The sequence below is a fragment of the Myripristis murdjan genome, chromosome 6 (assembly GCF_902150065.1).
Source record: "Myripristis murdjan chromosome 6, fMyrMur1.1, whole genome shotgun sequence".
NCBI classification, from domain to species: Eukaryota; Metazoa; Chordata; class Actinopteri; order Holocentriformes; family Holocentridae; genus Myripristis; species Myripristis murdjan.
In genome coordinates, this window is record NC_043985.1 from 33,892,111 (window position 1) to 33,904,825 (window position 12,715).

The window sequence follows — 12,715 nt, forward strand, 5'->3', positions numbered from 1 at the left end:
CGCCGCCGGGGCTGCTGGGAGATCTGAGGTGGGTCACCGCCACGCTGAGCTGACATGGCGGCATCAGGTGGATCCTGGCATGTTGCTGGTATTTTACTTAAAGGTGCAGTATGTAGCTCTGGGAGAAAAACTAAATACATTTAGAAATAAGATTTAAAAAAACAAAAAAGATAATGATAATAGAAAAAATGCTGTTTAACTCAGGCAGCTTCAGAGCTGCTGTGATTTTTTCACTCTGATGGAGCCAGGCTAACGACTCCCATAGACTTCAAGTCTTTATGCTAAGCTAACATGAAATGCTGCCCACAGTGAAAATGGTGTCCGACATCTGGTCTCAGTCTGGGGAAGACAGGGAAAAGGGATTTTTCCCAAAACGTTGCAGTATTCCTTTAATAAATTTGATTGACTAATGACTGTTTAAAGATAATAGTGTGTATAAATATTTTATGAAAGGAGCAACAATTTCATCATAATATCAATATCGAGGTATTCAGTCAAAGATTTTTATTTTTATTTTGTCCGCTTTGCTCAGGCCTGTCAAATGTTTTCTATTCTCCATTTACTGTAACTTCTTCTTCTTTGTGTGTGTGTGTGTGTGTGTGTGTGTGTGTGTGTGTGTGTGTGCCTCTCAGCAGCAGAGGTGGAGGTGGCGGTGACCTGCAGCCTGTCAGTTGCAGATCTTCAGTCTCTTTGAAATGTAAATGTGCGTGTGTATGAGTGTGTGTGAGTGTGTGTGTGAGAGAGAGAGAGAGAGAGAGAGAGAGTGTGTGTGTGTGTGTGTGTGTGTGTGTGCGTGTGTGTGTGTGAGGCGAGCAGCCGACTCTCTGCCTGACCGGAGATGCTTCTGTTTCCTGCTTCTCAAAGCCACTTCCTGTCCGAGTGGTGAAGGTGCACTGAAGCAAACGCAGGTGATCTGACAGGTGATCTGACAGGTGATCTGACAGGTGATCTGACAGGTGATCTGACAGGTGATCACACTGCAAGACGTGATGATGTGGAGCATTTTGCACGGCTGCAGCTGACGTGATCTGGCCTCTTATACATAAAAAAATGACATTATTGTATCAGACAGAAGATGTGACCTTCTCTGTCTTCGCTATCTCTTGTGAATTTCCCTCCCTGCTGTTGACAAAGGTGGGTGGATACACACACACACACACACACACACACACACACACACACACACACACACACACTTCATTATGGAGAGCAGTGACATCAGCAGGCCGCTGCGTTACCAGGATACCTGCCGAGTGGCTGAGCCGTCCAATCAAAAGCCGGCTTGAAATCACCAGCCACATAATTGTTTTCAAGGAGAGTCTGGCTGCTGCCGCATCAGTCCTGCATCAGACGGACACACACCTGAACACGGACACCTGACGGGCCAGAGCGAGCTCAGAGGAGGGAGACAGGCCAGACGGGTGGCATGACATCAGGAGGAGGACGGAGTGTGTGATCAGAGCGAGGGAACCAGGGAGGTGAAGACAGAAACGAGTGGCTCTGATGTTTCTGAGCTTCATTTAACAGGCAAGTCAGACAACAACACCTTCATTTACAGAGTCAAAGAGGCAAAGAGCAGGAACAAGAACAGCATTGACCTTCTCATGATTTTAATTATTTTTAAATATAATGCTATATGAGCCAGACTGTAAGTGCTTGCAATAAAATCCAGTAAGAATCTGTTGGAGCACAAATTTATCTACATGTTGAACTGTGAGTATACATGTCCAGTTATAATGGTTCAGTTTTCTTGTGCTTTGCTGAATTTGTCCTGATCTAACAGTAATGTAGTGCTGTTATAGTTTACAGTAATGTAGATAATATGTTGGCTATGTTCCTCCTGATGTAAAATGATGTAAAATATGAGCAGTCATATACTCGTGGCACTTTCATAAATCCTAGAACACAGTGATTATAGGATATGATATTATTCCCTGCTGTCTTTGCTCTTTCTAGACGGTTAATGAGAGAAGAAAAGCAGAATATCTCATTTCTCTAGGCAAACTTTGCTGGAATACATAAGAAGTGAACATCTGACCAGGTATTAGTATTCTTCCCAGTGTATTTGTAAAGTGCTTTGTAATTGTGTTTTGTAAAGTTTAATAATGACACAGTGATGATAATTCCAGATTTGCAGATTTTACATGTATGATATTGGCTGGCATTATTTAAGGACCGTACTAGTGATTTTTAGTATTTAGTCCAATTTCTACAATCTTCCCCACATTTTCCACGTCAACAAACCGTTTGAAAAATCCTGCAGGGAGCTAAAGATTTCACAGCTCAGAGTCACAATGTGAGTTTGTGGTTGAAGCAGCCGCCTTATAATGTTCTGCTTCTGCTGAGAACAAAGTCCTAAACATTCAGAAACCACACAGCTGATCATTGGCAAAGCGTTTCCCCGCTTAGGGACTATTTTCCCTGGCGGAGGAGGAGGAGGAGGAGGGAGCGTTTCAGTGTGAAAAAGTCCTGAAAAGCCAACAGTGCTGCTGCTTTTAGGAAAACTCATGTGGAGGACTTTATTGGGCTGATGGAAAACTGGAGTGAAGAAAGTGTGAAGGCTCTGAAAGTTCATGTTCATATCGTAGTGGAATGAATGGAGGAAAGGGAGGAGGAGTGATGTGGCAGTTATAAAATTAGACTTCAAGATTTTTTTTAGAAACGTTATAGATAGATAGATAGATAGATAGATAGATAGATAGATAGATATACTTTATTGATCCCAACCAGGGAAATTCTGGTGTTCCAGCAGCAACAGTAGAAACATACAATAAAGTTAAAAAAAAAAAAAAAAAAAAAAAGAATACAGGCTAAATATATACAATAAAGACTATGAAGACTAAAAACTAAAAATATACAATAAGGGCTAACCTAAGGAAAAAAGATACGAGATGTGAAAATATACATATGGAATGAATATAACAATATACAGATGGAACTTAAGTATATACATTATTGTATAGATTATAAGGAGAGTTAGCATGAAACCACGAAACCAAGAACCAAGTGGCAGAGCCCGACGCCCGGTACTGGGATTCAGGAACTAACCGACTTGATTCGGCCTCTTAAGGAATCACCACTTCCCCTCCAGTCTGAAAAACAGTGTGAATGTATATTAACCCAGGATGTAATATATAGATAATAAATAATAAATAAACAGTTAAGGTGCTGGGTGATGTATAATAAATAAACAATTCAACATTGTATATATATATATATACATATATATATATATATATATATATATATATATATATATAGTAGATATTATGTTACAAAACACACGCAAAGCCACTTTGTGGTCCTATAAATGTGCTCGGTGTGCCACAGAAATCAAAATCACGGTTTAATTCCGAGTGTACGGCTGAGTGCATGGAGAACTACGCTGACTCCGCCCGTGTGGCTAACGCCGTGCGGTGAATCGAGCGTGTCCGTGAGTCTGTGTGAACTGCGGGGGGCCGTGCGGGCGCTGCGGGGGGCGCTGGGTCTGATGCTGCTCCGGCTAACGCTCCTGGGCCAGCCTGGCACACCGTTTAACATTTAGATCACAGGTTCCCGCAGGCGTAGCGTTTATTAGGAAATAGTTTTGCATCAAGCGGCAGCCGGAGAGCCGCTGTGTGCTCACCGGGCCGGCCGCTGTGTGCTCACCGGGGCGGCCGCTGCTCCGTGGCGGGGATGCTACGGTAACGTTATGCTAGCTGTAACGGTTAGCACAGCTAGCTAACTCCGCCAGCTAACGCTCCGTGTCTTTATAACGTTGGCCGGTTATCAGTCGTCATGCTGCGGCGGGGTGGCTCTCTAAACTCGGGGTGCTCCGGTGGACACGGAGCCGCTACGGGCAGCTAACTCGCATCATGCCCCGCACCGTGTCAGCTAGCGGGCTGCTCGGTTAGCCCGCTGCTAGCCGAGCTGCTAGCCGAGCTGCTAGCCGAGCTGCTAGCCGAGCTGGGGTCTCGGCCGGCCCGGCTCCGCTGTGTCCGCTCCCCGCTGCGACCCGCCTGAGCTCCCGGCTTAGGGAGAGCCGTCCGCCCGGTTACAGAGCATGATGCAGCCGCTGTGTCGGGTGTGCCTCTGCCCGCAGGAGGCGGAACATGGAAACGGTGGAAAAGTGGAACAAAGCCTCGAGTGCACCCAAGCTGCTGGATAAGAAGGGTTTCAGCAAGCACCATGGCCGGATCGGTAAGACTGACATGTTTTCATTATTTTTATAAGCTGTTCAAACCCCCCATATATCTGCGTGGCTCCACTCAGTGTTTAACACCTCAGTAAACATGGCTTTTTGCTTCATACTTCATGACCTTTCCTAATTTAATGGGGACAAGTGGGGAGACATGAAATTGATGTGATGATGTGTTTTCAGTGTCCTGTAGGGGAGACTGGGGTAAAATGAGCCATTTTTCATATTTAGGATCACTACATCAAGGCAATCATAGTTTTGTCGCTAACTAATATATCTGCATATATTTCAGGATGTTGTGCATCTCTTCAAACAAACAGAATGAGTGTAAACATAACTGTTTCTATAATATAGCATGTCCAAAAAAAGTGGTCTCGTGGCACAACTTACCCCGTGTATGGGGTAAGTTGAGCGTAGGGGTGGGGTAAGTTGAGCCGTATCCCTACTCCCCCCCAACCTTCCTCCCTACCTCCATCCCACCCCTCCCTCACCTTCTCCCTCCCTAAATAACAGTCACTTCTTCACATTCATGTGTATTTTTATTTATTAAACACAATTCAACAGGTACAATAAACAGCTGTTTTAACATGCCTTAAAGTGCGCTTGGGAAGAGAACATTAATAGCTGTGTTTTTGGAAAGAAAACAGTAGAACACTAGTTTCTTGGTGTCCTTGCTGACAGTAAGGTCAGTTATGAACATATGAACGTAACACATTTGGTGGCCATGGCCACGGGCATGGGGGCATGGGGGAGGGTTAATATTTATTTAATATTTTAGACATATAGGCTACAGCCAAAATACACTTACCCCATACACTTAATAAGTAATTAATATTTATTATTTTATTTATTATTTAATGTTTAAGACATAGGCTACAGCCAAAATACACTTATTAAGTGTATGGGGCTCCGGCTCAACTTACCCCTGGCCAAATGGCTCAACTTACCCCAGAGCTACCATTTTGACTTTTTTAGTCCCCACAGCTAAAATGGTGCACTTTTATGCTAGGTTTATGACCTCATGTTGTAGCTCATAGATACCACAATTGATGTATAAAACAAATTTAAAATGATCTGTTTTGGTCTTAACACAATTCTCACGAAACTGATGATAGACTAAATTCACTTTCAAGAGTAAAAAATGTTTTTTTGGAAATAAATGTCTAACCACTTTACCCATGTGGTTCTTACCTTCACAGACTCCATGAAATGATGCCTTCCTCCTAAATATTTGGTCACATGATCAATATTTTTTATCGTTTCCTAGCAACAAGGGGTGGCTCAACTTACCCATTGGCTCAACTTACCCCAGTCTCCCCTACACATCAGTGTTTCTTTGGGGCTTTGACTCTGGACTCATTTTGCTGCCTTAAACATAAGAAATGTCCACATTTTACACACATTTGCTCTAATTGTTTTGGACACCGAGGAGCTATAACATGTCGTGTATGATCTTCAAAAAAACTTGCTTCTGCTTTAGGGCCCTCACCCAACATAACCACACCTGTAGTTTATTACAGTCATTTTCTGGAGGTGTAAGTTACTGAGGCCAAACTGACCCCAGTTGATAAATCATGTGAGTATATTTGAAGGTGACTGGAGGGTTAAGAGTCAACACCAGAAGCAGCTAACGTGGTGATTTGTGGCTCCGCTGTATAACACGACCTCTCATTCACAGGTTTTGCGAGGAATTTCCACAACGTCTTCAAAAGCCACAACACACTGCAGATTCAGTCCGTCACTCGCCCAGAGTGTGCTGGTAGGTGAAACCTGCATGAGGTCTGACATGAACACACACCCTGCTAGTCTGTGGATCTGTTTCCACCTGGCATTGACACGCAGCCCGACACCGGCCAGACCGTCACTTTTCCAGCAGAAAAACTCTCCTGTGTGAGTCTGGCCAGCAGCTGAACTGTCAGCTGATGGAAATCAAACTGAAGTGTAAAGCAGCTGGTTAATCAATAAAAACAAAAACTATCTATCTGCAGGGTAATGTGGAAAGGCAAATGGAAATGTGACATATTTAGCTGCATATGTGACATATTTAGCTGCATATTTAGCAAAGTGGGCAGGAGCTGGAACGTGAGATTCGATCACAAGTGGGCAGGTGAGACGCATTTTAATGCCAGGTGTGAAAGGACGGACTGAGAGCCGTCCTCTTGTGTGTGAATCACAAAAACGGTGTTTTAATGCCAGGTGGAGACAGGGCCTGTGTGTTGTCCTGATGTTTACTGAGCTCAGAGTCCTGGCTCAGAGTTGTATGTGTGCATTTGGAGAGGTAATGAGGGACTTGCCAGGCTGCTGGAGGAGTGACAGCACGAGCAGAGAAACATGATCTGTCCTCCCTGTGGAGCTCAGCCTGGACCTTCTGCACCTCGTGGAGGTGAGATTTGCTTTGGTGAGTCCAGGAGGAGGATGTGAAAATGTTTCAGCTCTCGTCCCGACGCTCCTCCAACACGTTGGCTCGCCTCTCGTCAGTATTTGTTCCCATATTACAAAAAAGTCCCAGGTCTGTATGGATGAATCAGAGAGTTCGTCACGTTCTTGCGGGCTGGACAGCAGCCAACTGGAACTCAACATGAGTTTTCTGGAAATGAAGCAGCTTCCCCTTTGAAATCAGTATTTTACTGCATTTAATGATTATGTAACAGTCCAAGTCCCGTTTGCCACACCGACTCCTTCAAACTGCTAGGTGTTAGCAAACTCGTGTGTGTGTGTGTGTGTGTGTGTGTGTGGTAGTCAGCTATTGTCTTGGTCTGGTTTTAATTGCCAAGCTTCTGCTCTTAAAACACCAGTGAACACTGAACGTCCAACACAAACCTTTAGTTACATCTGCAACCCTTTCTTTGGACTTTTGGACAATTTACACCAATTTAGGAGACAGATATAACTGAAAACTGATGAAAAATAAGCATGGGGACTTTATAACTCTGTTGTTTGATGAAATGGGACTGAACTTAAGAGGATATTTGTTAAAAGATTAGCTGGATGTCTTTTGTTCTGCATTTTAGTTGAAAAGATGAACTCATATCTTTCTTTTTGAGAATCGTATTAGAATCATCTCTACATCCCTAATTTATTCTGTAGTAGAGACGCTGGGGCTAAAATACACCCCTAAGTTATTTGTGACAGATTTGATTGTGTGTCTGGTGCCCAGTTTTGATTTGATTTTGTTTTTTCAAGGCAGTATTGATTAGGATTTGGTTTCCTGCACTTCAGACCTCATCTCCTGTGTCTCACCTCTCCTGTGCTCCAGGCTCCTGTCCAAATTTGATGATGAGCAGGAACGAGCAGGCGGACCCCCGTCCCGTCCCCATGGCCCTCACCCCCCAGCTGCCCCCCCGAGCCCACCGGCCGCTCTGCCTGTCCGTCTCCTCCGACAGCAACGGCCGCTTCAAAGCTCTGGAAACGCAGGAGTGGAAGAACAACCTGAAAGCCCAGGTACGCCTGCACACCTGCTGCTGAGAGTCAGGAGCGAGAAAACAGGACGACAGCAGCCTCAGGCTCTCCTCAGATTATATCCAAAAATTAATAAATAAATAAATAAATAAATGATAACCCGAACAGAAATGACAGATGATTTGATAAAGAGAAGAGAAGAGGTCTGACTGAGCAGGTGGTGGCTGTACGGCCCAGTCTGCAGATCAAAGCTCTGATGAGAAACTTTATTGATCCCAGTGGGAATATTCTCCTCTGTCACCTCTGCACAGGGGGTCAGAGGTCAGAGGTCAGGCTCTGTTGCTGGTAGGGTTTCGGTGTTTTGCTTGCCAACACTGAGGCGTTAACCAGCTCCTCTGGTTGAAGGCTGGTAACGTGCCGCCTGCCGGGGCCACAGGCAGGTTTTACTTCAGCATCTGAATCTGGACTTCATCTGTACTTTTGTTCAAGGTCTAAAAACTCTTCTGCTCAGAATGAGACCTGTTCACACAAACATTTATTTACTTACTACTGTCGAGTTTTATATGATGCCAGTATCTTCTCTCTGACTTTCCAGCAAAATGTTGTTAAAATAAATCTGTGGTTCCCTGGCAGAGTAGCTGCTGTTGCTGCAGCTGAAGGGATCGAAATAAAACCAAATATATACCAGAACCTTAAAAGGAACACACCAACCTACAGTGCTGTATTGGACCATCACTGATGCTGTGATCACACTCCTGTCTACACACACTCCTGACGGTTTGGCCGCTGTGGTGCAGCTGCAGCACCGTGACACAGAAATATAAATCAGCCTTTTACATTTCCATTTCCTGTCTGGCCACTCACACTGAAAAGTGTTTGCACTCATGAAAGCTAAAGCTAAATGTCAGATGTGTCTTCTTTCCAGATGGAGCAGGCTCACAGCGCCGGAGCCGCCAGCAGCACCGGGTCCCTGGAGAGGGCGTCGCTGTTCTGCGCCTCCACGTCCACCACGGCGTCCAGCTCGGGCCTGTCCAGCCCCGTGGAGATCCTCAGCAAGAGCAAATCCTCCAGCCGCTTCTCGCTCTTCTCTCCGCCCTGGAACAGCAGCTCCGAGTCCGACTCCAACCCGCCGTCCCGCTCCGGCTCCAAGAAGCTGCGCAACTACAGCCGGCGAGCCGCCACGGGGCCGGCCGGGGCGGGCGGCAGGGGCCCCGACACCCCCGAACCCAAACCCGGCGGTCCCGAGCATTTCCAGTACTCGGAACCCGTCATCTCCAAGGTGACGGACTACATCTACGTGGGTAACCTGAACGCGGCGTACAGCGGCCGCACGCTGTGCCGCAACAACATCGACAGCATCATCGACATGAGCAGCCTGCCGGGCGAGCCGGGCCGCGGCCTCAGCCTCATCCCCTGCACCTGCTCCCGCGGCGCCCGCCACAGCTGGTCCCGCCTCAAGGTGGACATCGGCGACGTCCCGGCCGCGCTGGGCGACGGCGCGGCGCTGAGGCAGCGCTGCTTCGAGGACATCAACGAGTGCATCAACGCCTCCACAGAGAAGAGGAAGCGCGTCCTGGTGCACTGCCGCGACGGCTTCTCGCTGGCGCCCACCTGCATCATCCAGTACCTGATGGTGAAGCAGAACATGAGGCTGCTCGCCGCCTACGAGCTGCTCAGGGCCAAATACCCCGTCAACATCCGCGAGTGCCACCAGAACGTGCTGGTGAGCCTGGAGAGGGCGCTGCGGCCCGGAGGAAACGTCGACCCCGAGTGCTTCAAACAGGCCATCTCCCGGAAACTGGCCTGGACCTGACTCCGTTACCCAGCATGCTCAGCTGCTGTTGCTGACGCTCTTTATTTTTCTACGCTGTGCAGGTGGTGGATGTTGGGGCGGCTGTGTCCCTGCAGACGGACTGCTCACCTGGATGTTGTTCACTTCAGTGGCTGTAAAAGTTTCTCATGTTATTTTTCTCTCATATCCTTTTAAATGTGACCTGTAACCCCCCCATACACACCCCAGGAAACGCAATAGACTCTTTGATGTACACAGCTTCTTGGTATGAAAATGTAATAGTCTTGGCTGTATAGTTCCTATAGTCATGCTTGAGTCATGTGCCATGCTGGTGTTTTTCTATTTTACTGGGAGATCTCAGGAGATTATTGATTATTGATGTCACTCCAGCACAGGGAGGGAAGCTCAGCCACTTCACTCTGCCAGCCTGAAGAGAAAGCAGCCAGCCAGCATTAGGAGGGTTGTTTCTCTTCCAAAAAAAAAAAATCTATGTATCTATATATCTGTATCTATATCTATATATATAGATATAGATATATAGATATCTATATCTATATAGCTATCTATATATATATAGTTATGTATAGATATATATACATAAATATATATCTGAAATGAAATGGTGAAATGGTTAGAGTAGCTGGTCATTTTTGGGATGTGCTAGATGTTCTGATCCAGGGGCAGGAAGGTTTTCCAGCCCTGCTTCACTGTACCTGGGAATCGTGCTGCTGAAAAGTGAAGGAGGACGAAACGGGACGTCTCACCGGTGGATCTGACTGAGCGCCCCCTGCTGCCACAGGGGGGTCTTTGCACATGGACACGTGTTTTAAAGCAGACTCACTTCTGTTCTGTGGGCCTCAGTACCTGAACTTTTCTCTTTTTAAATGTTTTCCGAGGTTTGTTTTTGCTGGAAGATGCTAACTGTCCTCTGTGAGGAGAGAAGACTCAACTTTAGTGACTTTCCCTCTCTCTGTTTTTTTTTTTTTATTTTATTTTTTTGCCACAGTTCTCTGGTTGAAATCTCCGTGCTGGTGCTCAGACTGTGGCTTGGTGGTTTTTGAGCTCATGTGTATGCAGTGCAGCTGGGTGGTGTGTATCTGTGGATTATCAGTATTAGTGTGTCGGCACCACCGATCTGGGAGAGTTTTTGCACTATCACAGGGTCGTCTAAATGCACAGTATTGCTAGTTAGCTTTAGTACTAAGTTGTGTGGTTTTTTTTTTTTTCTTTTCTTTTTTTAAATGTCTGGTTGAAGTCATTTGTCACCTGCTGGGTGGGAAATGAGCCTCAGCCAGCAGCTGTGAACTCAGTCAGTCTGAGCTCTGCTGCCGCTCCTCTGACAGGTGAAGCTGCATCAAACCACATGGAATCTGATAGATTTTAACCTTTTTTTTTTTTTTGTGGTGACAAATTTCCAGCATGAACTCTGAATATGAAATTGGTGGTTTTGGGCTTTAAAATGTAAAGTCTGATGAACGCTGATCTGACGTGCCCTGTGGTTATACCCACTCCAGCAATCAGGTTGTTCTCCACTTGTGAACCACCGTGTAAACAGAGTCACTTTCCCAAATCAGATTAAGGGATTAAGAGAAAGCAGGTTAGCGCAGGTAGAAACCCTGTCACTGTCGCCGTGGAAACCCTTACCGGCATTTCTGAATGACTGGTTCCATGTGAGCATGTGCAGGAAGAGGAAGCTGACAGTAAACACACACTGTACAACACTTCCTGTTCTGTGTGCATGTCGTAGAACACCCAATATAGTCCAGTAGTTTTAGGCCAAAATTGGGGTCAACCTGGGACAAATTGCAAGAGAAGCAAACTCAACTGATTCTGTATCCTCAGTTTGTCCTGAGTGAGGGGAAAAAAGTCCCAAGAAATCCCATTGGTGGAAAGTTTTGAAAATCACCTATTTATCACCACATATTACCAGAAAACACTGTTAAAAGTTTCTATATATATAGTAACCTTTTAATTCACTGTTTAAATGTCTCTTCTGGCATTTATTCCTTATATTCCTTATTAGCGCATATCAAATCAGATAATGTGTGATATGCATGTGTAAACAGAATAATCCAAAGAACTTGTAATTGACTTTTTTTCTTGTCTTTGTGTGTGTAATCAACTTGTGAATTTTTATAGTGATATCTGACAGTAAAATGTTGAACCCCTTTCCCCTGTGTGTTAAAAACAGTGTTTTTTGGTAATATGTGGTCATAAATAGGTGATTTTCAAAACTTTGCACCAATGGGATTTCTTGGGACTTTTTTCCCCCTCACTCAGGACAAACTGAGGATACAGAATCAGTCGAGTTTGCTTCTCTTGCAATTTGTCCTAGGGTTTTTCATAAAATGACTGGACTAATAGTTTGATGTCAGTGTCGCCTCTGAAAATCTAAGGAAAGGAAAAACACATCTGCCGCCGTCTGCTTCCACTAAATCAGGTCCAAAATTTCCCCAAATTGACGTCACATGTAAAGAGACCAACGTCATGAGTTTTGACATCTTCTGCTCGGCTTTTATCCAAAGCACCTTAAAGCACAATGTGTGCATCTTTTTTTTTTTTTTGTTAATCTGGGTGGTGAACCTGAGCCCACCTGTACCTGTGACCCGCGGCCAGGTGAGCAGTGAACCTGTCAGTGAGCAGTGAACCTGTCAGTGAGCAGTGAACCTGTCAGTGAGCGGCTGTGGTGCGACTGGAAGCTCGAGGTTTGGTGCCTTCGTGTGGACTCGTGTCTCGTGACTGTACGGTGAAATTTGCACACTTTGTATGCAGTTGATGGGCATTGACTTTTGGTATGCTGTAAAAATGTTGCATATTGATGCTGTAAATGTTTTATTTTGGGGAGGGAGGGGTTGCTGAACATGACATTTGTATAAAAAGTGGTTCTTGCTGTAATAATTTTGCTAGTGATCGGTTCGTGTAACAATACCAGTGTTTAACTCATGCAAAATGGTGATGACTGGTGATTTTGTGCACCTCTGCACGCTGTACAGCAAAGGCCACTCCGTGTCCTAAAGGGAGCCTTCCACTGATTCTGCAGGTTTATTAATATCTACAAAATGTTTGATGTCCCAGAGCGAGCAGTGGGCTTTCAGAGCTGCCACATCACTCCTCCTCCCTTTCCTCCATTCATTCCACTACGATATGAACATGAACTTTCAGAGCCTTCACACTTTCTTCACTCCAGTTTTCCATCAGCCCAATAAAGTCCTCCACATGAGTTTTCCTAAAAGCAGCAGCACTGTTGGCTTTTCAGGACTTTTTCACACTGAAACGCTCCCTCCTCCTCTTCCTCCGCCAGGGAAAATAGTCCCTAAGCGGGGAAACATTTTGCTCTCCACAGGTAA

At 45.5% G+C, this 12,715-nt stretch overlaps 1 protein-coding gene across 1 annotated transcript; it reads left to right on the forward strand.

Annotated features, from left to right (window-relative positions):
- Positions 1 to 3,718: 3,718 nt before the first annotated feature.
- On the forward strand, positions 3,719 to 9,913 carry LOC115361133 (uncharacterized). The gene is made up of 4 exons (XM_030054444.1): positions 3,719 to 4,179; positions 5,856 to 5,936; positions 7,434 to 7,618; positions 8,502 to 9,913. The coding sequence occupies exons 1-4, from the start codon at positions 4,092 to 4,094 to the stop codon at positions 9,387 to 9,389; spliced, it is 1,242 nt and encodes a 413-aa protein (XP_029910304.1). The 5' UTR covers positions 3,719 to 4,091; the 3' UTR covers positions 9,390 to 9,913.
- Positions 9,914 to 12,715: the final 2,802 nt, after the last annotated feature.